The following is a 27586-nucleotide window of genomic DNA, read 5'->3' as shown; positions in this document are numbered from 1 at the left end:
ACCTTTGGCCATAAAATATTCCATATTTTGATCGGTCATCTTGCAAAATTTCAAGCAACCTCACACACTCGAAATCTTGTTAGCAGGATGAGCGTAGCTCAAAGTCGGGTTTACAAGCCTTGCTCTTTTTTTTAAAAATGGCTTTTTGCGATCTTTCTTCTTTGCGGATACAGAAGTTGCTAAAATCCTTCTTCAACGAATACTTTGCTTGTGAAGACTGCGTAGCAATCTGCTTGCTGAAAATTATCTCTATCACAGCATGGGTGTGAACAGAGGCTTGCAAGAAGGTTAAAATGAGTTCGGGATGAACCTAGTGTGAATGCCAACTATGGAGAAGATTTAAGTTTGGATTTTTGAAACTTTAGTAATAGCTTAAAACCTTAAGCTTTAGCTTTTAGAGAAGAAAGCTTTAACTAATTATTTGATCTGCATTGGGACGAGAGGATGCTGATGTCGACATCGATGCCAGGGAGTGCATACTACCGCCATCGATGTCGAATTCTTGGAAAGCTTAAGCTTTACTTAAGCTTTTTAAGCTTAATCAACTTAAACTTTATAAAGCTTCTTCTCTATTCTTTGTTATGACCAAAAGACTTACAAAGGATCTTCTTGGGTGGTCCTCCGCCAGTAGAGACTGGTCCTTCGCGATCCAACACGGTGATATTGACGAGTTGTCGCGAGATTGACTGTAGAGCACGTTCGTTCCAGGAGCTTCACCTTCACTTGAGATGGTAAGCGATTGGAAGCCCTTGAGCTCAACTTTGCTCTAATACGACTAGTGTGCAAATCGGATGCTGTATGCATACGTAGTGAGCACTGCAAGGTCCCCAAGAACAAAGAACTCTACTTTAAGGTAAAAAATCAAGAGAATAGACTTGCACGACATGAGGTAAAAAGACCAATTGGGTACAATCTCCCCCCATGCCTTGTGTGAGCGCTCCACAAAGCATGTATTTATAAATTTATTCATCTCAAAGCTGAAAATAGCCCAATTTTACAATTAGCATGCTTTAGCTTTTGTGTTTGCTTTTGCCCAAATAAAAAATAAAGCGGTTGGGTAGTTCAAGAGTTGAGCAGTGCCCAAATATAATGCTAAATAATGAATATTTAACCCGTGCGCCCATGCGTAGACAAAATAATAGATATATGTTAAGCACTTCAATAAATAAGCATGCCTAAATAAATATTAGCGCCACACCTTTAATGACAAGACGCACGCCCATAAAAAATGGTAATTTCTTCTGAATACATGCTATTGCCTAGTGCTTTCCAACACCACTATCGCCTGCTCTACACATCAACTGAAGCATTCACAATTGTTAGAAAATAATAAAATTAAACCGACAAAAGTGAATACCTAACAGTCTTCAGCTACAAAATAAATAAACAGGTTGAAACTCTGTCCTAACCTTAATTTGATACGAGTGCGCACTCTAAACTCATCAACATCCATTAATTCAAATATTTATTTTATAAAAATCACCCGCTATGGAATCACCCACTTGCACATTAAATTAATGTGACACCCAAAAATGGCAGGCGTCCTCGTCAACTTTTTGCACAAGGAATCCACCTTGTGTACGAGCCCCAGCAAATGAATATAGTTTTATTGAATCCACTGCAAAACCTCACGGAATCCACCGTAGAATATGCCTCCTGGAATCAATATATCCACCACTTATTGTAGTGGAATGGGCTCTACCAAATGACTGATTGCAAACACACTTATAGACCACTATAGTAATGCATTTTGTGATTTTTTAATTATAGAGGTTGACTTTGCAATTCCTTCACTATTTTTAGCTTAATTTTGGCTATGTTCACCCTAATTTTTTAATGTCAACGATCTCATTAGTTATTTCTATGTACTTGTCTTTAACTTCAATCTTAATTCTAATACGTTCCATTTAATAATTTCTAATCTAAAATTTTCTCTAAAATTTTACGATACTAAGTTTCTTGTAAAGTTTTAGCCATAAATTTGAAACCAATTCCCATTGCTTGCTTTCACTTCAAGTTATTTATTTTGTGTTGCCATAATCCCTTCAATCTCGACCTCATCTTTAGGTACTTTCTTGTCTGCCATGGGTTTTTTTGTGAGGTCACTTATGTGCTTAAGGGCTATCATTATCTTTGCATTCCCGTTATGAATTTTCCATCCTTCTATTCATGCCTTGGAAGTTTCTTTAGACGAAAATTCCTCAAGTCTACAACCTTCACATTTACTTTGGCATCTACATTCTATTTCTTAGGATGATGGATCCTTGAGAAATTTAGATATTATGGGCTTCAAAACTTCATATATAAGCTTCATCGTAGCAGAAGGGGAAAAATTTTGATAATAGGAGGGAATGGTAATACGTAACTATTGGAGCGTGTAGTGACCTATTGCCTTGATTAGCTATGTATTAGCCTATCATGGCTAATGTGGTTGTAGATGCAACCCCTCATAAAGTAGTGCAAGGGTTGATGTGGCAATGTTTCTATAATCACATTGATATCCCATTTTCCTAACGTTTGTAATTTCTTCAAATGTTATATAAATTTCTAGTACAATCAATTTAGTTACCTTCTAATTACTTTTATTATGTGACCCTATTCAAAGATGCCTTGAAAGGTAAATTCTTAATGTGGTATATCTTCAAAGAACTTAGTTTAAGCTTTTGTTGTACCTCAAAAAGTCCAAAGTGGATTGTGTTTTCCAATGTCCTAAATATGAGAAATCCAAAGTTGATGTTCGATTGTCGATTGTCGGCCGGGTCAATATATCATATATAATCCATGGATCTATCTTGATTTAAAGGAACATTGCATTTAAAGAAGAAAGAAATGTTTGGAAGTTGAGCTAAAGAATCTTCTCCCTAAGATTGTTAGATCTTCCTATGCAAAAAGTAAAGATTAAGGACCTTTGGGAGGCAAACCATGTTTCATTTCTTGATGTGGTGACGTTTGAGACTTGGGAGTGTGGTGACAACAAACACATCGTACTAGAAGGTTTTGGATTAACACGTTGAACTTAAACATAGAAGGCTAATTTTTATTGATTCGATAATTCTAATATGGAAGAAGTCCCATGAGAGTTTGTGGTAGACCTACATAATACACCTTGAGAACAGAGATTTAGAAGGCATTGGGAGAGAATCCTACTAGGGGTCTCTCTCTCTCTCTCTCTCTATATATATATATGTGTGTGTGTGTGTGTATCCATATATTATAGTATCAAATAGTCAAATGGAAAACAGGCACCCACACTAACTTTATATATGTATGCATAGTATAGTATCGTATAGTCAATAGAAAACCCGCACATGAGAGTCCATCTCTCTTTTACATCTATCGTTGTTGTCAATCCTTTGCTTTTGAAATTTGATGATGCATGTCTCTCTCTCCGTGTCGGATAATTTGTGTTTGCCATTATCTAGTGCGTGCAGCCGCGAGTGATCTTCTTTTGATTATCTCAAAACGCTTTGCCTCCTCTCGGAAATATAATCTCTCACTAGCACGCATGCACACAATTTGGCCGACGCCATAGCTGCCAGGACTGAGGATAGCCCTATTCTAGGTATTATCAGAGCCTGCATAATATATACTCGCTGTACATTGGGCTGATTGGCGCAGTAGCTGATGCAGGTATCATTAACGTTTGCTGCCGATCGTCCTTCTCATTATCATCAGCACAGCAAGAGCTCAATATTAGAAGTAGACTCGACATTAGTGAATCGGAATTAGACGGATGTTCATCTTCGACGTCCCCTCATGCTAGGCGGAATTAGATATACGGTTTTAACTGATTAGCATAATCATGCATTGGTTTAGCACTCTGGGAACTGCATCGCAGCTACAGAATTCGCGAGAGAGAGAAGCGCCGGCCATGAAAACCCAGGAACTGATCAGCATTAATGGCGACTGCATGCTGGGCAATATCAATGCTAATCAGAATAGCACTAATCAGATCAATGAGAACAAGAGTGGTACCGGTGATGCACATCAAGATCATGAGCTGCAGGATGTGAGGGGGAAGGATTCTAATGCAACGGCTCGCAATCTCATAATTAATCAAGATCAAGCAGCTGGTCGCCATAGCCGTGCACTAGAGAAGATTAATCAGCGCGCGCAGATTAGTCAGGCGGATCATAGCTTGAGTATGCTTAGTATAATCAATCATGAACAAGATCAGGCGAGCTTTAATCACACGAATACTATTCCTCATGCGCCCTCGATCTCTGTCATGGCCAAGGCTCTCCTTCTCACCCGCCGCCGCCTCCACATCGAGCCGGCCAAGAACCTGTATTTCCTCTGTACGTATATAGTTATTGTTAATTGTAAATTAATGATCACAATCGACAATTAGTCACGATCGCTAATCCTTATCTTTAGTTTCCATGTGATCTCTATCCCCTTATATTTGATTACTTAGAATATACTTGGGACTCTCGATCTTGAATCACATGTGTAGTGTAAGTAGAATCTTTTAAATTAGCTATGATAACATATTAGAAAGATAATTTAGCTCAACTGTTGTAGATACTTGTGCATAGTTATGGTAGATTAAGCATGCTTTATGTTATTAAGGCCTACCATTGGGTAGGTCTAAGCAGTGGTGGGTCTCACCTTCAATTATAAAGTGCATTATTGAATCCTTCTTGTGTTTAGTAAGCTTATGTGTTTCTAATTATAAGCATTGTGAACTTTGAAATTGTTAATACATAAGATGTTTTGTTTGTTTATGCAAAATACATTGAGGAGAAAAACTTGGAATTAAGAATACGTGAATTGAATGGTTTTGGCAATGGTAATGCTCATATTTTGTATGTAAGCCAAAACTTGCTTTCCAAAACTTTATCTACACTTATATGTATGTCATAATAAGAAAAATAGTACTATTTGGGCATTTTTATTTCTTCTTATAGTGTCCTTCAAGATGACATTGTATTAAGTAATGTTGTTGTATATAGTTTCTTATAGCATGTGATTGGTTCTAATCTCATTAATAATACCTAATATGCACTCATACAAGTCCAAATATTAGTTCATATTTGAGAGGATATCAAACATGGATAGCAAAGATCTGGTCCTACAAGGGGCTAGATCCCTATTAAATTTTTTTCTTTGCATTCATGATGATAAGTTTTTCTACACGTTCCCCAAGGAACTCGATCGTCTAAACCTACAGTTTAGGTATCTCACAACTCAACGTAGGTCATATGTATAAGAAAACAATTGCAATGCATCCAGGAATTATACCATGTGATATGCGTAATGCAACTGCGTATGGCCATAGGACTCAAACATTTCATGATTTAAAAAAAAAAACATTGTGAAGTGCAAAGACATTTCTTTCAATGATTTCAACCTACACGTAATGTTGTGTTGCTAAGGGTCAGCACCAAGCATTTGAGTGCTACCCGACCCTCTTAAACTTAAACTATAAATAACATATATGCCATGCACAAGAAAATAGATCAAAATTTTGATTGTTATCAGCAAATAATTACCCTCAAAACCCCTCCTTCTCCCTACTATTTAGGTTATGCATGTGTTGATAGGTATAGGAAGGGGTTTTTTCATGTGTTTTTCTTGTAAAAGCAGTAAAAATGGACTTTAACATGAAGACAAGGCTGAAATAAGGCTCATACCTCATGCTCCAATCATGCCATACATCCACAAACATAAAGCATATTTTTTTCTTAATTTTCTAATGCAAAAACTTAATTATTTTTATTTTTTCACTATCTTTTTCATTTATCTAGATAAAAATTTTGATATTTTTGATTTATGGGTTAGGACTGATCACAATTACTAGGAATTGATTTTATATTCATTTCTACTCTATATAAACCCCCAAATCACAACAAAACTCCCAAAATTTATCATTTCTATGAAAATCGCATAATTGTGGGTTTTGCGTGTTTTGTTAAAATCATTATACAACTAAATTTACTAGTTTTCTTCCAGAAATCTAATATATTTCAGCATTATTAATCAAAGCCAACCATTTACAAACAATTTCATCAAACATCTATCATGAAATAAATGTAATCTACTACTTACACATAAAAACACGATTTTGGAGGCATGTATTTCATGGTTGGGAGGTCATTGATGCTCTCTCATAGCCCAATCTACAATCTCCTTTGCTCCAACACTATCATTCCATCCGCATCTTGTATCAAACTCCCACCCCTTCTCCCATTGAATCACACGTGTGAACATGCAGCAAGAGGAGAGAGGAGAGAGGAGAGAGAAAAGAGAAAGACTAAAAATCAGAATTTTCATTCCCTTCATGAAAATCAATATGCTTACACCCAAAACGGAGCACTCAGAGAGTGGATCAAGAATGTGCAGTTGATTTTTTCTCAATTCCAGCATATCGAAGAGGCACGATTCTTAAGAAAAATGGGGTGCAAAAAAATTTACACTCCCTCCCTCCTCACAATTGGTTTTTTTGGTTTTCTTTCATTAATCAAGGTTAAGGTTTTTATTTTAAAATATCTAGTTCATCTTTTTGTATTCACATTGCAAACAAAGTGGAATTTTTGCTTTCGGAGGGGCAAACGAGCTCTGATTTGAGATCCATCTAGCCGGATGGCTTTGTGACATTGAAATCTATAAAGTTGGGACCTATGATGCACTTTTCGACTTTCGGATCATGTAGCTGCTTCATAATTTGAGGGGATTAAATGGAGGGTCAACAAACGGACTCTGATCAACGAACGGAGACTTGTGTTGGATTCCTAGCATCGAACTCCATCTAGAAACTCTTGCTCATTGATCCACAACTGTTTCGTTTTGCACGAAAAATTGGTCTTTTACGACCTCCCGTGCTTTTTTCTGCTTCAAAAAAGGTCTTAAAAATCTGCTCTCACTAAGCATTGAAAGAACGAAGATTTATTTTGCTTAAGTAACTAGACCTCAATTGGAATTCAAAGTAGGAAACTTCAAGGTGCTTGGGATCCCTAAAATATGGACCATAATCTCTAATAAAAAAATTTTAAGATTAAATCTCAATCAATATAAAAGAAATTAAGATTAATTAATAGTTATAGTAAAACATGTTCTTTTAGTCAATAACATTAGTTAGCATACTTGGCATATGATTTGTGAATATCAAATGTCTTCTGCTTCACATGAAGCTTACCTCGAATCATACCCTATGATGCAATTTATATCATTAGGCTTAAAAGACCCCACATCTCTCTTTCTCTCCCCCTCTCTCACTTAGTTGATGTCTCTCTACTCTTTGTTGATTTCTTTTCCTCCCTCCCTCCCTCTCTCTCTCTCTCTCTCTAAAGCAAGAAAAATATGATTTTTTCTCTCTTTCCCTAGTAGAGCAACTAGACCATAGGTTTTCCTCTCTTTCTTTATTTTTCTAAAGAAACCAAACTATAATTTCTTCTCTCTTACTCTCCTTTTGTCTCTCCATCTCTCACTCGTATACAATTTCTATGATTACAAAACTACAACTAGATTAAAAAGATACATTTTCATTTATTCTATTTCTCTAGATTTCTCATGTATACATGTATACTTTTTCACTTAAATTTGTCACAAGAAAACCCAAAATCTAGGTTTCTCATACATGTGTGTAAAAAACAACAAAACCCTACCTTAAAGCTATGGTTTTTCTCAACAATAGTATGGCGGGGAGAGAGTATTTAGAAGATAAACAAGCAAACATTAAAAGTATAGAGGAAAGGACCTCTACCATAGTGTTTTTGTAGCCTTTAATTTCACTCAATCTTAGAATGCTCTTTGCTAGAGAATTCACAAAGAAATAAATATTTTGATTAGGATAAACTAAAAATATTTTGGTACATTCATCAAAATGAATTTGACTTATAGTGGTATAATCATTTCAATATTCAACAAATATATCACACATTGATGTGTACATTGGCACACTTATTAGTAGTGATAATACTAGCTATGTCAAATGTACTTTTTTTCACTTTCTTCTCTAAAACTCCCATCGATATATGGTGTGCAAATTGGATGTTATATGCATGCATAGAGAGCACCAAGGTCCCCAAGAACAAAGAACTCTACTTTAATCCAAAAAATCAAGAGAATAGACTTGCACGACATGAGGCAAAAAGACCAATTGGGTACAATCTCTCCCCATCCCTTGTGTGAGCGCTCCACAAAGCATGTATTTATAAATTTATTCATCTCAAAGTTCAAAAATAGCCCAATTTTACAATTAGCATGCTTTATCTTTTGTGTTTGCTTTTTTTCAAATAAAAAATAAAGCGGTTGGGTGGCCCAAGAGTCGGGCAGTGCCCAAATTCAATGTCCAATAATGAATATTTAAACAGTGCACCTATGCGCATACAAAATAATAGATATATGACAAGCGCTTCAATAAATAAGCGTGCTAAATAAATATTAGCGCCACACCTTTAATGATAAGACACGTGTCGATAAAAAATGATAATATCTTCTTGAATATACGCTATTGCCCCCAGTGCTTTCCAATGTCACCACCGTCTGCTCTATACATCAACTGAAGCATTCACAATTGTTAAAAAATAATAAAATTAAACCGACAAAAATGAATACCTAGTAGTCTTCAGCTACAAAATAAATAAATAGGTTGGAACTCTGTCCTAACCTTAATGTAATACCAGTGCACACTCTAAACTCATAAACATCCATTAATTTAAATATGTATTTTATGGAATCACATGTTATGGAATCACCCACTTGCATATTAAATTAACGTGACGCCCAAAAAGGACATGCGTCCCCGTCAACTTTTCGCATAAGGAATCCACCTTGTGTACGAGCCTCGGCAAATAAATATAGTTTTATGGAATCCACCGCAAAACCTCACAGAATCCATCGTGGAATATGCCTCCTGGCATCATACCCCTAAGGTGGGATAGCAATTGTTTTCAAAATTGTTCTCAATTGCTATTAGCTCAACGTGGAGTGAGCAATGAGGGGTAAGCACTTAGGTCACGAGCGTGCATCCATTGGGCCTCTTCAATAGGATGACTTTTAAACTTTACTAAATATCTAGAATATCTACGGCCAGTTCTAGTGGTCATATAATCAGTGTCTAAAATAATTTCGGGTTCAAGGATTTTAGTTTCTTCTTCTAATAAAGGAGGGTTTTCATAGACAGGGTGGACACGTAATTGGCCTTTAAAAGGTCGTAACAAACTGATATGAAAAGTATTGTGGATTTCCACTGTTGGGGTAATTCTAATTTAAATGTATTGTCATTGATTTTGTGAATGATTTTGAAAGGTCCATAAAATCTAGGAGCTAACTTTACAACAAGGTGTTTCTCAACACTTTGTAATCTTCTCTTTTCAATGCATAACCAAACATAATCATCAACTGTGAAACTCGTAGCTTTTCTTTTTTTGTTAGCTTGTTTTGTGTATGATTGTTGGGCTTTCACAACTATGTCTTTGACTTCAATGAAAATAGTAGCATGCATATTGGCAATATCATCAGCAGCTTTAACTTTGTTTGACAATGAGGTAACAGGTGTAGGGAATCTATATCCATAAATGATTTCAAAAGGTACTTTCTGTGTAGTTGTATGTGGAGTGTTATTGTATGCAAACTAAAGTAAATGCAAGTGTGTATCCCATGTTTGTGGTTTTGAAATTGTGTATGTACACAAAAGATCCAAAATTGTACTGTTTGTAGCTTATGTTTGCCCATTTGTTTCAGGATGAAATATAGATGAAAAATCAATATTTGTACCTAAATTAGCAAACAAACTAGTCCAAAAATTGTTGTAGAATCTAGAATCACGATCAGAAATAATAACTTTTGGCAAACCATGGTTAGTGAAAATAGTTTTAAAAAACAATTGAGCAGCTTGAGATGCAGTTAATGTTTTCTTGCATGGAATGAAATATGCTTGTTTGCTAAACTGATCTACAATAGTCCAAATCATATCATGATTAGCTTGAGTGTTAGGTAAACTAATAATAAAATCCATTGAAATATGTTCCCATGGTCGTTCTAGAATTGGTAAAGGCTAATTAACAAACCATATTGCTTACCATGGTGTCGCTTAACTCTTTGAAAAATTAAACATTCAGATACAAAGTTAGAAACATCAGATTCCATTTGTGGCCAGCAAAAATCTTCAACCAATGTACGTAAAGTGAAAATAATACCTCTATGGCCTTGATATGGGGGACAATGAATTCCGTGTAATACAAATGATTTAAATGGAACAATTACACATAACCTTTTCTCATAAAATATAAATCCATCATCATAAGACAATGAATCTATTGGAATCCAGTTATTTACAACTATTTTATTCCAATCAGCTTGAAAACTGGGGTCTTGATCATAGCTATCTTTCATAGGAATAAGGGAATCAAAAGATATCACAAAGATATTATGAATAGTTGGTTTTCTACTCAAGGCATCTGCAACAACATTTTCTTTTCCGGATTGATATTGGATAAGTGGATGAAAAATTTGAATAAAAGCAGCCCATTTAATATAATGGTCAGAGATTTGTGGCTAATTACGGAGATGTTTGATACTTTGTTGGTTAGTTTTGATCATGAATTTAGATCCCATTAAATAGTGTTTCCATTGTCATAAAGCTTGTACTACTGCTAGAAATTCCTTATCATAGGTAGAATACTTGAGTTCAAAGGGTTTAAGTTTGCAACTAGAGTAGGCTATGGGATGTGAATCTTGTATGAGGATAGCTCCTATTCTAGATCCACTAGCGTTAGCGCAACTACTAGGAAGAATGGTCTATTAAAGTCAGAGAGTTGCAATACAAGAGCATATGTTAAGGCATGTTTCAGTAAATCAAAAGACTTTTGCTGATTTTCAGACCAATGATACACAATACATTTCTTTAATAATTTTGTCAAAGGTAATGCAAGCAATGAAATTTTTCTCATAATTTTTTTGTAAAAGCTAGCAAGACCTAAGAAAGAACGTAGTTCATGCACATGTTTCGGTATCGGCCAATTTAAAATTGCTTCTATCTTTTTAGGATCAACTTTAATAATTTTAGATAAAACAATATGTCCTAAATATTCAATATGGGTTTGGAAAAATTCACTCTTTTCAGGATTAGCATATAATTGATTCTCTTTCAATAATTTAAAAACCAAGGATAAATGTTCATAATGCTCATTTTCATTTTTTATTGAAAACCAATATGTCATCAAAGAAAACAATGACACAATGTTGATGCTTCAAAAATATGCAATTCATTATACGACTGAATGTGGTTGGTACATTAGTTAAACCAAAAGGCATAACAAGGAATTCATATTGTCCAAATTGAGTCCTAAATGCAATTTTGAAAATATTGGATGTGTCCAGTTGTACTTAATGGTATCCAGATTTAAGATCTATTTTGCTAAATATTGTAGCCCCTTGTAGTTTATCCATGAGGTCATCTACCCTAGGGATCGGATATCTATTTTTGAAAGTGATCTTATTTAGGACACAATAATCAATGCACATCCTATTTCTGTTATTTTTATTTTTAATTAATAGGACAGATGCACCAAAAGGAGAACTATTGGGCCTAATGAGTCCTTCGGTTAACAATTCTTTAACTTGGGTTTGAATTTCTTTCTATTCAATTTGATTATGTCGATAAGGTGCTTTACATGGTGGTTGAGAACCTAGTATTAAGTCTATTTTATGATCTTCAGGGCGTGTAGGTGGTAAGCCAGGTGGTAAATCAGCAGCAAAACAATCTTTAAATTATGAAAGAAGTTGTGCGTGCCTAGGATGCATCTGATTTTTCTTAACTTCAATTTCATTTACCCATATTAAGTAAGATTTGCTACATTTTCTTAATGCATGTTTAGCCTGTGTATGACTAAGCAATGAAAAATTATCAAGAGCGTACATACCATGCAATGTGATTTGTTTTTCATTAGAATGAAGCTTCATTGAATGCGTGGAATAATCTATATCGGGATTATATTGATGACGCCAAGGCATTCCTAAGATAATGTCACTAGATTGCAAATGCATAACAAAGAATTTTTTGCGCTCGACATAATCACCAATTTTAATTTCTAAGTCATGCAGTTCTTGTGTTCCATATTGTATCTAGTACTTAAGAATGCAGCCTTGATGTGATAATGAGTCGAAACAGTATGCAAATTCAATTCATTGATCATTTTTGCAGAAATAAAATAATGTGTGCTCTCGTCATCATATAAAATAATCTTTTCTATTTCATGCACAAGACATTTCATCGTTAATAAAGAATGGGGATTTGGCATACCTGGTAAAGTATCTGAAGTAGTACCGATATCGTCGTCGTCTTCTGTGAAATCTAGCATTTCTTCATGGTCTTCATCTTCAGTCGCTCCCAAGTAGTTGATGTGAATAGTTGGCTTTTTGGATTGACAATTCGCCGCTAGATGTCCAAGTTGATGGAACTTATAGCAGACTATGGATTTAGCTTTGGAAACATTATTGGTAATAGCAAGGAGTTTAGAAATGTTGAGATTTGGCTTGAAAGATAGCTTTGGATTTGGATTTGTGTTTGATGGTAAAGCAGGGGGTTGTATCCAAGATTTACAGAATGAAGATGGAACAAAGCGGTTTTGATTGAATCTTTGAAAGTTAGAATTGAATTGCTTTGTATCGAAGTTACCGATATTTGGGAATTATTGTGGTTGCCTCTCTTGTCCTCAAATTTTGTCTTTAGCATCATGGGCCAAGGAAATCGCATCCTCGAGAGTCATTGGCTTGAACATGTTCACTTCAGCATAGAAGTGACCAAGCAAACCAGACATAAACTTGCACTTATGGGTCGCCTCCGGTACATCTTCGAGCATTCAAAGTTGCAATAAGGCATTCTAGAAACACTCGGTATATTGTGAAATAGGCTCGCAATCTCTTTGTTGTAGAAGATCCCACTGTTTGATTGCTTTTTCGTGGAATTGAGGTGGAAGAAAATTCTACAAAAATTTATTTTGAAAAGTCTCCCTAGTAGTAGGATAATCAATGCTTTTACGGATAACAGTCCACCATAGCGATGCTTTGTCCACTCAATGATTAGTGACACACTTGAGTTTGTTTTTTTCGGCATACTGTTCTTCATGGAAATAATCATCAAACTGACTGATAAAAGCGAGAACAATCTTTCCATCGTGTAACCCATTAAAAGTACGGAATTTGAAATTTCTTTTACTTATCTTAGTTTCTTTTCGGATAGATTGTGCTTTGAGTGTCACATCGATCATGCATCGTATAACATCTTCAGGTTGCGGTCCATCTTGATCGGTAGTAGATCGTTGAAGAGTGGCCAATTGAGCTTGCAAAGTTTGATGTGCTCTTTGTTCCTCTTAAAGTTGCATCATAATTAGGTCCAATTTTTGCTCCATCGTTGGTTTCAATAAATCACATTTGGCCATAAAATATTATATATTTTGATCGGTCATCTTGCAAAATTTCAAACAACCTCACACACTCGAAATCTTGTTAGTAGGATGAGCGTAGCTCAAAGTCGGGTTTACAAGGCTTGCTCTTTTTTTTTAAATGGCTTTTTGCGATCTTTCTTCTTTGCAGATGCGGAAGTTGCTAAAATCCTTCTTCAAAGAATACTTTGCTCGTGAAGACTACGTAGCAATCTGCTTGCTGAAAATTATCTCTGTCACAGCATGGGTGTGAACAGAGGCTTGCAAGGAGGTTGAAATGAGTTTGGGATGGACCTAGTGTGAACGCCAACTATGGAGAAGATTTAAGTTTGGATTTTTGAAACTTTAGTAATAGCTTAAAACCTTAAACTTTAGCTTTTAGAGAATAAAGCTTTAACTAATTATTTGATCTGCGTCGGGACGAGAGGATGCTGATGTCGACATCGATGCCAGGGAGTGCATACTGCCGCCATCCATGTCGAATTCTTGGAAAGCTTAAGCTTTACTTAAGCTTTTCAAGCTTAATCAACTTAAACTTTATAAAGCTTTTTCTCTGTTCTTTGTTATGACCAAAAGACTTACAAAGGATCTTCTTGGGTGGTCCTCCGCCAGTAGAGACTGGTCCTTCGCAATCCAACAGTGCAGCAGGGGGTTCTTCACCGCCAGGAACACGGTGGTATTGACGGATTGTTGCAAGACTGTAGAGCCCGTTCGTTCTAGGAGCTTCACTTTCATGCAAGATGGTAAGCCATTGGAAGCCCTTGAGCTCAACTTTGCTCTGATACCACTGGTGTGTAAATTGAATGCTCTATGCATACGTAGCGAGCGCCGCAAGGTCCCCAAGAACAAAGAACTCTACTTTAAGCTTAAAAATCAAGAGAATAGACTTGCACGACATGAGGCAAAAAGACCAATTGGGTACAATCTCCCCCCATGCCTTGTGTGAGCGCTCCACAAAGCATGTATTTATAAAATTATTCATCTCAAAGTTGAAAAATAGCCCAATTTTACAATTAGCATGTTTTAGCTTTTGTGTTTGCTTTTTTCCAAATATAATGCCCAATAATGAATATTTAAACCATGTGCCCATGCGTATACAAAATAATAGATATATATCAAGCACTTCAATAAATAAGCATGCCTAACTAAATATTAGTGCCACGTCTTTAATGATAAGATGTGTGCCTATAAAAAATGATAATTTTTTCTTGAATACACGCTATCGCTTAGTGCTTTCCAACACCACTACCACCTGCTATACACATCAACTGAAGCATTCACAATTGTTAGAAAATAATAAAATTAAATCGACAAAAGTGAATACCTAGCAGTCTTCAGCTACAAAATAAATAAATAGGTTGGAACTCTGTCCTAACCTTAATTTTATACGAGTGTGCACTCTAAACTCATAAACGTCCATTAATTCAAATATGTATTTTACGAAATCACCCGCTATGGAATCACCCACTTGCACATTAAATTAATGTGACACCCAAAAATGGCAGGCGTCCCCGTTAACTTTTTGCACAAGGAATCCACCTTGTGTACGAGCCCCATCAAATGAATATAGTTTTACTGAATCCACTGCAAAACCTCACGGAATCCACCGTGGAATATGCCTCCTGGCATCAATATATCCACCACTTGTTGTAGTGGAGTGGGCTCTACCAAATGACTGATTGCAAACACACTTATAGACCACTATAGTAATGCATTTTGTGATTTTTTAATTATAGAGGTTGACTTTGCAATTTCTTCACTATTTTTCTTAATTTTGGCTATGTTCACCCTAATTTTTTAATGTCAACAATCTCATTAGTTATTTCTATGTACTTGTCTTTAACTTCAATCTTAATTCTAATACATTCCATTTAATAATTTCTAATCTAAAATTTTCTCTAAAATTTTACAATACTAAGTTTCTTGTAAAGTTTTAGCCATAAATTTGAAACCAATTCCCATTGCTTGCTTCCACTTCAAGTTATTTATTTTATGTTGCCATAATCCCTTCAATCTCGACCTCATCTTTAGGTACTTTCTTGTCTACCATGGGTTCTTTTGTGAGGTCACTTATATGCTTAAGGGCTATCATTATCTTTGCATTCTCATTACGAATTTTCCATCCTTCTATTCATGCCTTGGAAGTTTCTTTAGACGAAAATTCCTCAAGCCTACAACCTTCACATTTACTTTGGCATCTACATTCTATTTCTTAGGATGATGGATCCTTGAGAAATTTAGATATTATGGGCTTTGAAACTTCATACATAAGCTTCATAGTAGCAGAAGGGGAAAAAAATTGATAATAGAAGGGAATGGTAATACGTAACTATTGGAGCGTGTAGCAACCTATTGACTTGATTAGCTATGTATTAGCCTATCATGGCTAATGTGGTTGTAGATGCAACCCCTCATAAAGTAGTGCAAGGGTTGATGTGGAAATGTTTATATAATCACATTGATATCCCATTTTCCTAACATTTGTAATTTCTTCAAATGTTATATAAATTTCTAGTACAATCAATTTAATTACCTTCTAATTACTTTTATTATGTGACCCTATTCAAAGATGCCTTGAAAGGTAAATTCTTAATGTGGTATATCTTCAAAGAACTTAGTTTAAGCTTTTGTTGTACCTCAAAAAGTCCAAAGTGGATTGTGTTTTCCAATGTCCTAAATATGAGAAATCCAAAGGTGATGTTCGATTGTTGATTGTCTATCGGGTCAATATATCATATATAATCCATGGATCTATCTTGATTTAAAGGAACATTGCATTTAAAGAAGAAAGAAATGTTTGGAAGTTGAGCTAAAGAATCTTCTCCCTAAGACTGTTAGATCTTCCTATGCAAAAAGTAAAGATTAAGGACCTTTGGGAGGCAAACCATGTTTCATTTCTTGATGTGGTGACGTTTGAGACTTGGGAGTGTGGTGACAAAAAACACGTCGTACTAGAAGGTTTTGGATTAACACGTTGAACTTAAACATAGAAGGCTTCTTTTTATTGATTCGATAATTCTAATATGGAAGAAGTCCCATGAGAGTTTGTGGTAGACCTACATAATACACCTTGAGAACAGAGATTTAGAAGGCATTGGGAGAGAATCCTACTAGGGGTCTCTCTCTCTCTCTCTCTCTCTCTCTCTCTCTCTCTCTCTCTCTCTATATATATATATATATATATATATATATATATATATATATCCATATATTATAGTATCAAATAGTCAAATGGAAAACAGGAACCCATACTAATATAGTATAGTATCGTATAGTCAATAGAATACCCGCACATGAGAGTCTATCTCTCTTTTACATCTATCGTTGTTGTCAATACTTAGCTTTTGAAATTTGATGATGCATGTCTCTCTCTCCGTGTCGGATAATTTGTGTTTGCCATTATCTAGTGCGTGCAGCCGCGAGTGATCTTCTTTTGATTATCTCAAAACGCTTTGCCTCCTCTCGGAAATATAATCTCTCACTAGCACGCATGCACACAATTTGGCCGACGCCATATAGCCAGGACTGAGGATGGCCCTATTCTAGCTATTATCAGAGCCTGCATAATATATACTCGCTGTACATTGCGCTGATTGCAGTAGCTGATGCAGGTATCATTAAGTACGTTTGCTGCCGATCGTCCTTCTCATTATCATCAGCACAGCAAGAGCTCAATATTAGAAGTAGACTCGACATTAGTGAATCGGAATTAGACGGATGTTCATCTTCGACGTCCCCTCATGCTAGGCGCAATTAGATATACGGTTTTAACTGATTATAAGCAGCTCGCGTGACGCCTCTGCTAATTAGTAATTAGTTGCCTCACTAATGCTGCGTTAATATCAAGAAACCACCTTTGATTGTATAATCATGCATTGGTTTAGCACTCTGGGAACTGCATCGCAGCTGCAGAATTCGCGAGAGAGAGAAGCGCCGGCCATGAAAACCCAGGAAATGATCAGCATTAATGGCGACTGCATGCTGGCCAATATCAACGCTAATCAGAATAGCACTAATCAGATCAATGAGAACAAGAGTGGTACCGGTGATGCACATCAAGATCATGAGCTGCAGGATGTGAGAGGGAAGGATTCTAATGCAGCGGCTCGCAATCTCATAATTAATCAAGATCAAGCAGTTGGCCGCCATAGCCGTGCACTAGAGAAGATTAATCAGCGAGCGCAGATTAGTCAGGCGGATCATAGCTTGAGTATGCTTAGTATAATCAATCATGAACAAGATCAGGCGAGCTTTAATCACACGAATACTATGCCTCATGCGCCCTCGATCTCTGTCATGGCCAAGGCTCTCCTTCTCACCCGCCGCCGCCTCCACATCGAGCCGGCCAAGAACCTGTATTTCCTCTGTACGTATATAGTTATTGTTAATTGTAAATTAATCAAAATCGACAATTAGTCACGATCGCTAATCCTTATCTTTAGTTTTCATCAATCACTGTATCATAGTAGACTAGTGATGGATTCATAATAACCGTGTCATAATGGAAAGTATCTCGTTACAGCAGCTTTATGTCGTGAATTAATCCTCTTTTATGCACACGGTTGTGAGCAGATGAACCCGGGAAGCAGGCCTCCAGTGCTGTCAAAATCCGCAATTCCAGCCGATCACCCGTCGCCTTCAAGGTAACGATTCGTTAATGATCCGGGAAATTAGCATTAATCTTTAGGTAACGAGGCGATCACCCGTCGTCTTTAAGATAACGAGCTGTTAATCATCCAGGAAATCAGCATTAATCTTTAAGGTAACGAGCTGTTAATGATCTAGGAAATTAGCATTTAATCTTTAAGATTAATTGAGTGCTAGGTGATGTTCCTTTACTCTTTTCTGAGTGCCAATTCATGTCACTTTTAATCTTTAAGATTAATTGAGTGCTAGGTGATGTTCCTTTACTCTTTTCTGAGTGCCAATTCATGTCACTTTTATCACATAAGCACATAGCTAGTAACCGCATGTTATCCCTTCTCATTAACTCACATTTCCTCTCTCCTTCTTCTCCTGCTTCTTCTTTTCAGTTTCAAACTAACAACCCCAAAAGCTGCTTCATGCGTCCACCCAATGGTGTGCTTGGTCCAGGGGAGATCCTCCTAACAACTGGTAAGATATAATGATGGCCCATGCTCATAATGTGCACACACACATATATATATGATCACACATGCACATGTACAATCTCTTGCACACATGCTCCTTGGATCAATATGCATGTATAGGCACACAGAGTCACACACAAAGATTCACACATCTAGTTCAATCATTTCCAAATGCTTATGCTACAATTTCTTACCATTGTCCTACTTTTTTGGAATGCATAGTGGTAAAATTCATTGAACCTCCAGAACCACATCAACAAAAGAGAGGTCAAGATAAATTCAAAGTGGTTAGCTTGAAAGTCAAGCAAGGCACACCATTCACCTCGGACTTGGTATGTACTTTTTGTTTGGTGTCAGCTGATTCTTACACTCTCAAATGACGATTTCACATCCTTAACGTGGGGATTCTTGGAGAGTGTCGTTGTTAAAGACCAGATGAAGGGAGCCTAGATAGAGTTCCAAAAAGGCTAGAAAACCACTTAATAGATTCACATAATGCCACTAGATCATGAGGGTATTTGGTTTTCTTATGATTACACCACATATTGTATTATGGAGATGAGCTATGGAAATTTCTAAGAAGATTATGATGGGTCACAATGGCCTTTAGGCTTTTTTGGAAATTAGACCATATTAGAGAATGGAGCTCATGAACTATGAGGTTGCAAAGCACCACAATGTCAATATGATATGTTCTTTCATTTCAAAGTATTCAAGTTGCAAATAAATATTCATGCATTAAAGTCATATGTAGAAGCTTGGCTAAAATTATCAATTAGTTCAAATCATATATTAAAAACTGTAATAAATGTATCCATATTTGTGATCATATAGTTTCTTGAGAAGAAAGAGTTTGTGGCAGTGGAGAAAGTGCTTCGAGTGGTGTTTTTAGATCCATGTCAAGGGCCATCCCATGTAAGCATCTAGGAACTTGATTCTCTTTCAATATTGCAACTATATGCTTAACATTCATTTTCACCAATTTAAGAGAATAAGTTGGAACCCTTAATGTCTTTCCGCAAAGCTATAATAAGCCAAATAACACATTTGTAAAGTGTAGTCTTGTATTTTTTCAACCGAGCTACGGTTGGATTGTCCCTTCTTCATAAGACATCACTTTAGAGAGTTGAAAATATATTGTTGAGTTCTAAATAAGGGTGAATATTGACCATGGTGTGTCTTGGATGCATATGACTATTTTCTTCCTCTTACGCCAAAGCATTTAAGTGTGCATTCATGATTGATTGATGGATGATGTAGGAGATAGAGAAGTTGAAGAAACGACTTGCTGAGGCTGATGCGGATCAGCAAGTTCGTAAAACAAAGCTTTTGGACCAAGCAAACTCGGTGGATTTTATGAAGTCAGATTATATAGAATCAACATCTCATGTTGAACATGTGAGTCATATACTTTCACCTTTTTTCAATGGATGTAATGGCTCTTAATTTATGTTGTGCAATTGTTATTCTACAAATAGATCTTCTATATACTTGAGCATAAAAGTAGTGTAACCATAAGAATTGATCTTACATATATGCAAAGTCTTATGTTTCTTATGTGGAATATAGAAGGAGGCTTAAAGTGCAAATCAACAACAAATAGATGAGGCTAAAGATTGAGGTAACTCAAGATGAAAAGTCCATCCCAAATTTCCAACTACTTTGAGCTCACTCAATTGCTTAGCTCTCCACCTCTTTAACACATAATAGAAACCATGGGATGTTCCATCAACTACATCCCTTGCCACTAATTAAGAGATCCAATGTAAAAGCTAGCATTCACTCTTAGAAGGTTATCATAATTACTCACCAATTTCACATTTTTGAAATATAATTATAGAGTGATCAATGAGAAAGATTAAATCAAATGCAAGTTGAACACTTATTGCGTGTATCCATCAATGGTTAGTTAAAAGTGTGCATTTGAATTATTACCATGAACGTTTCAAATGAAAGTTTTATAGTTTCTACATAAAGACTAATAATAATAGCAAATATTCCCAACAAAGAAGAAGTTAAAGTACCAAAAGTGGCCAAGGGCCATAAAGAGAAGAACTATAAATTTTGGTTTGTGCATAACATGAAGTATGATTTGTAATAAAGGTTCATGAGTGGCATAAAATCTAAAATTTGGCACCACCAATTTGTGTAGCAAGAATAGTGGATTTAGTTTTCAAAGCTCGCAAAGTTATTAATAACTTGGCATTGAGATAATTTGATAGATTTGAATTTTGGACATTTGAACACTTTAAAATGATAATGTTGAAGCACAATAAGTATGTAGAGCAAGTAGTATCAAGTCCTTGGTTCTTAGACTAAGATTTGTTATAGTAGACAAAAGGGTATAAATCTAGGACACCTATATTTGATACCTTCTATGCAATGGAACCTTTATTAACATTTGTAGTTATATACATTTGGGTTGTTGTCAATGTCAAATATATATATGCACATGTATGCAGCTATCTGTGCATGCATGTTTATGCATATGTTTGAAATAAGATTATACCAATTTAAAACAAGTACATGCATGCTTTTTCACATGACTATAAACTAGGCAAGCAACAAAAACACGGAGTTGTTGGGTTGTAGAACTATGCATGGAGCCACAGTTCTACCAACTAGTAGCTTGCTAGTCATTTTTTCCCTATATTGTGTACTCATTAGACATTATTTTTATGAATCAAGTCCATATATTGTAAAAAACTAGACACAATAACATAGTTTAAGTCAACAAAACATTGAATGGAAATACACGACAAGGATTATAAAAGACAAAAAATGATCAAATGCTAAAAAAGAAAGCTATTGAATTGTATATTCATGAGAATACAAATTGTTTCAAATCATATTAGTTTCTAAAAAGATTTTACAAAGTATATGAAGACAGCACTACAAAAGGCATGGTAAGTTGCCTTATTTAGCCTATGCAAAAAGAAGATATTACAGAGCCTAAAAATACATGCCTAAAACATGTCTATTATGATTAGTTTAGTTCTATTTATAGATGAAGAACCTTTGCGGTTACTATATGAAGCATGATGATGATCCATAATAAATTTTAGGACTTCTCTAAACATACTTAGATCCAACCCACGTATATAATTGAAAATTCGTATATACATAATGGCTTAGAGTAGCTGCACCTCTAATATATCCAAATCAACAATATCAACATCTATCAACTCATGTAGTACTTAAGTTAACAAATTAGTTTAAAATCCTTGGATCGAACTCACAACATCTTCTTATGTTTCCCTAGTCTCTCCCTTTGCTCCTCTCACTTTCTCCCAAAAATGGAAGCTTATATCTTGTATTGTGTCCATCAAGTAACATTCTTCATTTATTATAGGCGCAACCATGGATGATGGACAATGGAGCCTTACACCAACAAATCCCAGGTTCTTTGTCATATAAATATAAATGATATAATATCATAATATGATTTGTATGTAACCAACAATTTTATAGACTGTAGGCAATGTGATAACAAATCAGCCACTACTTCAAGGCAAAAACAATGAGATGTTTACATACTTCCATAGCTAAAACTTGTATATTTTTGGAAAATATTTGAATTAAGTTTATATAACCATCTATATAAAACAAGAAAGAAAAATACTAAACAAAAAAATATGTTGTGGTGTGCATTACACGTTCAAGTCTTGCACATCTAGGAAAAAGACATAAATCCCTACATTTTTTCAATTAATAAGACTTGCCCAGTGGAGAAGACCTCAATTTCCATATTTCTCTAATCTCAAGAAGCTTTCAAGGAGGAATCTCTAAGGAAATGTGTAGCCTCCATGTGTGATAATCAAGATAGATAGATCAATGTAAAATACACTATTGTACATGATCTCCCAATTCATCAAAGGGCTATTCTAGCATCCTCGTTGGTTTCTTCATGAAAACTCCATGATATTGAAGAAATGTGCCAACTAAAAGTTTTTTTTTCCATTTCTATTAATTTTTAGATTGATATCAACTTCCTCTATTATTTTTGGTATATTTTCCTGTTCTATCTTATCATTTTTTATCCCTATCTCAAAATAATATATGTGACATTCTCTAATATTGAGTATCCCTATACATTAAGGGAGTTATGAGGTCTCAAAAAAACCTTGTAAGAGACCCTAAAATATTTGAGAAAGAAATCGTTTCATGGTTTTCTAGTTTTTTGCCTTTTTGATAAATATACATATTTAAAATCATCAAAAGTTAGTATCATAATGTTCTTGTGGCTTACATGAAATGTAGAAATCTAAGCATCCATAAAGGTAACAATGATTACCCCAATAAAGATCCTACCTCTCTTCATAAAAGTAAAAGTGAATAATTAATTTGATTTTTTTAATAGAAACTTCTCATTACCCCTCTTCATTCTCATTGTCTTCTTTCTCCTCCTCCTCTTTAGTTTTTTCCTCATTCTTTTTCATTTTTGAATTCACCCAACACTGTTTCAAAGCCCATGACACATATGCTCAATTTTCAAAGAAAGAAACATCTATGTCTTTGGTTGGATGAAAGATTATACCCCAAAAATCCCATAAAAAGTAGCATACCTCATTTCTACTACAACACCTCATTGATGAGGTTTATTGGTAATGGTTATAACGGAACTTTAGGCTATACACTTAATCTTATTACAGTGAAGGATATTATGAGATTGAAGAATCTCTTAATAACAAAACACAAAGATAAGTTATTATAGAAACTATAGGATTATCAAAAAAATATCTATTCATTGAAGAAATCTATCAAAGTGTACCATTTAAAAAAAAGTATTTTAGGCATTTGAAATTGACTAAGATCTCTAAAGAACATTGAGAATTTGAAATGAGGAAGAGCTGATTGCACTATAAGAATCCAAGCAGTAAGATATACCTCTTGACTTGAGAAATAGTGAATATATAAAATTAGTTATAATTTTGTTTGGTTTGTGATATTGATTTTGTCTAGATCTCTTCTTTAGACTAATGCAAGTGAGAGATGCTTCAAAGGTATCTTAGTTTTATTATCACTTTTTTTCTTCAACAATCCCAAATGATATTCTTGAGAGGAAGAATTTCAAAAAAGCAAAGAGACAATGCTCAGATTCTTTCATTATGCACCATTCTTTGGATACTAAGGTAGTGTAGAAGACTCTAGACCATATTAATACTAGTTGAGATGCCTATACAAAAAATTTTAAACTAATGTAATCAAATATGAAACAAGGTTAAGTATGCAATTATTTACTTCCAAGGCCATCCATGGTGGAGACTATCAAAGAAAGAGTTAATGGTAAAGTTATAAACTTTTGGGTAAGCCTTTCCATATCAAGGTGAGTTTCAAGGTTAAGAAAAAATAGATTATTTTTAATTAATTTGATAACATTATTCTTAACTTGCCTAGCTTACAACGTTTGATGATCGAATTCTATAATTTATCTCTAGAAGAGGCATAAGGAGTAGTTAGGCTTGTGATTAGGCTTGATGAAACTGAGATCTTGAAGTGTATACAATTAGAAATTGTCTCTATCAAATTGATAAACAAAGCATTTTCATCAAGTCTATGTAGTGATTCAATGCCATTTATTATTCAAGTTGATCACAATATCTAATGGTTAAGAGCTTTTGAAGTAGATACAGAAGATTTTGATATACTATATTAGATTTTCCATCGAATTGCAATACATGATGTGATTAAGAGCTAACAAGCAAAAGCAGAGCTATTTGCCAAGGGATTTGGAAACAATGAGATGGAATGGCACATAGCTAGGGATTTAAGGACACTCAAATACTATATAATGTGTCAAAGGGAGCCAACTCTAAATATCCCTACCTCTATTGCATATCTCTAGTTGTTGTAGAGTTGAACAGAGCTCCCTGTAGGCATGTCAGTGACCCACACTTAAATCTAATTTTAATCTCTTTCTTTGGCTAATGCTCACATCTGTACACCTCACAGACTTTCTAGAAAAAATCAAAAGCTTGTTCATCTTTATATCTAGGAAGTTGAAGTCCTTACCAACTAGAAAAGGTGTTATATCCAACATTGAGCTAGTTTTATCTTCAACTGATTTTTATGGAGGATGTTGTCATTGAACCAGATAGTTAGAAGTCCAAGGAAGCAAATTGTGCCCCCAAACAACCATCTAGTGGTGGAGTGAAGGCTAGAAGGTTCTTTGGCTTTTATGGAAAACTTAATGTGATATACCCTAATAGTCATATTGAACTCTTTTCTTACATGTGTGTAGATAGTGTTCAAAAATTATTTTTAGGTCATTTTAAGTGTTTTGACAAATTTTGGTGACGGTAAAATTTTTGCCAAAATTTTTCTACCTTTTAGGCATAATACCTATTTTGAAAGAGCTGATTTGTGATCAAATAGAGAAGAATGAGTGGAATATTTTATCGTCTCACAGCTTGGTCCAATCCTTCATCATTTTAGAGATACAAGTCTTCAAAAATAAAAAAAGCTCATTTTTAGTTTTCTTTTCATTTTTGGCAGGTCACATGATGCTCATGAGTGATGATTTGGGAGGATCGCACCATTTTTGACATGCGTTGTTCTTGGGAAATGTGTAGTTCCTAGAAAAGCCTATTCTGGACACGTGAAGCCAGTTTGGCAAAAAAGTTGAACAGACAATTATCTTCATCATCTTCTTCTTTTAAAATCAGAGATTGAGATTGTGAATGTGATTGAGATTGTGAGAGAGTGTGTGATTGAGATTGAGATTGAGAGTAAGATTGTGATTCTTCCATGTGCATGACGTCAGCTTAGGGGTGGTTGAGAGGTTTGAGCTCTGCATCAGAGTGCAATTTCTTATTGTGCTATCTGTTTCTCATCTATTTCCTTCAATCTCTAATACAGATTTCTCTTTTTGTATTTCTACTAGCATCTCTATATCAAAAATTGTATTGATTTTTATCAAATTGTGATTAGTGCCTTGCACTTGGTAAGATAAACTCTAGAAAAGGCAGCTCAATCATTAAATACAATAAATGAAAATTTCTTCATAATGTAGTTAAGAATCATGCTGATAACGAATAGTCTTGAAATAGAAAAGACAAAGTTTGGAAAACACTAGGCAAAATAATTTTCATTGCGATAAATTTTAATAGAAAGATGGTGATTTCAAATACTTCAAAGACTAATGAAACCTTTTCAAAAAGATAATTATAGAAGCCTAGGGTAATCGAAACTTTACTTACTATATGGTAATAAGCTTGCTTTCTGAATTGTCTTTATTATTTAGCTTGAATAAGATTTTCAATTAACTTTCTTTGTTGATTAACTATACAACATGTTTTATATAAGCATGCCCCATATTTCATCAAGCAATATGAAATTATTTTCTATTTGGTCATCTAAAACCATGAAAAAGTCACATTATCAAGCAAGGACAAAATATTTCAAGCACACAAGGCATGGAATGTAAGAAGTTGAGAATACATGTATTAGTGAGGGAGAGTTTCTATTAATACTACCTTGTCACACAGGCATAGATATAAAAGATGTGAGACATGTAATTTTTGGCATCTTTGATCATAATACAATTACTATCTCTCATCTCACCTCCTTGTTCACAACTTTCATGGTGTCTCTCTCCTCTTTTCTATCTTTCTAGTCTTTCTCTCTCCTCACCCCTATTTCTCTCTCTTCTGCTCTTCTTTCTCTAACCTCTCAATCCTCTCCTTGACAAGTGGTATCAAAGCATTGGTCTTTGATCCATTTGGTACAATCCTTTCTTGGATTTCCTTCCACAATCTTGTAACTTTTCGGGTTACTCAAGGACAGGGTGTCAGTTGGGAAAATGGTCAAGTGCAGTGACCAATGAGACTGAGGACAGCTAATCAAAGTTAATTGGAGTACTTTAAGGCAAAGTTGGAGACATCTTGGACAAAATGGCAGGTTAAACATCAATAACATGTTATTTTAGAGGTAAAATGGTTAAAGACAAGGTGAATAGAGTTAGTCTTGGTTAGAAGTCCACTTAGTTTTCAAGACAAGCTTTCTCTTTCCTCTCTCTTTCAAGATTTTGGATGTAGCTTTTATGGTGGCTTCCAAGAAATCCAATATCTTACTCTCTAGTGATCTTCTTTCCTTATCTAGCCACGGGGCAAGGATCCTACACATCCTGAGCATCAAGTAGGGTAGCAGACAAGTGGCACTTAGCTAGACATTGGCCCCATGATCAAGCCAAAAAAAAAAGACACAAAATGTGCTACATGTCCTAGTTCAATCAATAATCTTTAGCTCTTTCCTCTATGATTCTTGCTCTTCCTAGGCTTCTAGCAATCAATGCCAACCCTTTGCAAGTGATCTTCAACCTTCTTCTCCATCCCTTTGCTCATCAAGGACCTTTGAAAATCCTAATACATAGTAGGGCAGCCATAGCCATAGACGTGGAAGCTTCAATTTCTTCAATATTTGATATTTGGATCTTTCCAACCTTCAAGGCATGTCTACCATCATTTTGGAGCAAGATAGACTTTAAGATTGAAGGCATTTCAAAGTCTTTAGCATATTGAGCCTCTTGAAGCTCATATTGAAGGTTTAATTTGGAACCTTTCTTCAAGAAACCTGAATCTTCAAGATTGAAGGCATTTCAAAGTCTTTAGCAAATTGAGCCTCTTGAAGCTCATATTGAAGGTTTAATTTGGGACCTTTCTTCAAGAATCTTGAATCTTCAACATTTAAGTATTTAAGTAAGCCCAAGGCATTGATTCTTCACAGATTCAATCTTATTCAAGCCTCTAGGATTGATTTTATGGATTCTTGGAGCTTCATGATGGATTCATGGTGGATTATGAAAGATTCTTCCAATCATTAGACCACCATTTACATCAACCATCTTCTTCAAGCTTGATCAAGGTATTTCACTTGCTTAATCTCTTAATATCCACTTGCTTTAAGCTTTTTCACTTGTTGATGGGAGATTATTGATCAATGAACTCTCTGAATTGATATAGGTCAAAGATTAGTGATTTTCTCATTGATCAGAGTCTATTACATTGAATTTTAACATTCATTTTAATCTTATTTCATCATGGGTGTCATTTACAATATCTTGATACATAACCCTTATTTGATTGTTTG

The 27586-nt window shown here is 35.1% G+C and overlaps 1 protein-coding gene across 6 annotated transcripts; it reads left to right on the top strand.

Moving 5' to 3' along the window:
• Nucleotides 1–16757: 16757 nt before the first annotated feature.
• Nucleotides 16758–25372, top strand: LOC148013649 (vesicle-associated protein 4-3-like). Of its 6 annotated transcripts, none has more exons than XM_087668126.1 (8): nt 16762–17754; nt 17961–18031; nt 18422–18503; nt 18722–18831; nt 19334–19414; nt 19760–19897; nt 20069–20120; nt 21852–22005. In XM_087668126.1, the coding sequence occupies exons 1-7, from the start codon at nt 17259–17261 to the stop codon at nt 20078–20080; spliced, it is 990 nt and encodes a 329-aa protein (XP_087524252.1). In that variant the 5' UTR covers nt 16762–17258; the 3' UTR covers nt 20081–20120; nt 21852–22005. The 6 variants fall into 6 exon arrangements, with proteins under 6 accessions (XP_087524255.1, XP_087524253.1, XP_087524252.1 ...); XM_087668125.1 differs by lacking the exon at nt 21852–22005 and adding an exon at nt 24995–25372 and having other exon boundaries at nt 16763–17754; XM_087668127.1 differs by lacking the exon at nt 21852–22005 and having other exon boundaries at nt 16761–17754; nt 20072–20387.
• Nucleotides 25373–27586: the final 2214 nt, after the last annotated feature.

Source organism: Lygodium microphyllum, chromosome 26 (genome assembly GCF_053477565.2).
Source record: "Lygodium microphyllum isolate KBCC chromosome 26, Lygodium_microphyllum_v1.1.10, whole genome shotgun sequence".
Taxonomy (NCBI): domain Eukaryota; kingdom Viridiplantae; phylum Streptophyta; class Polypodiopsida; order Schizaeales; family Lygodiaceae; genus Lygodium; species Lygodium microphyllum.
This window is presented reverse-complemented; position numbering and strand designations above follow the sequence as displayed.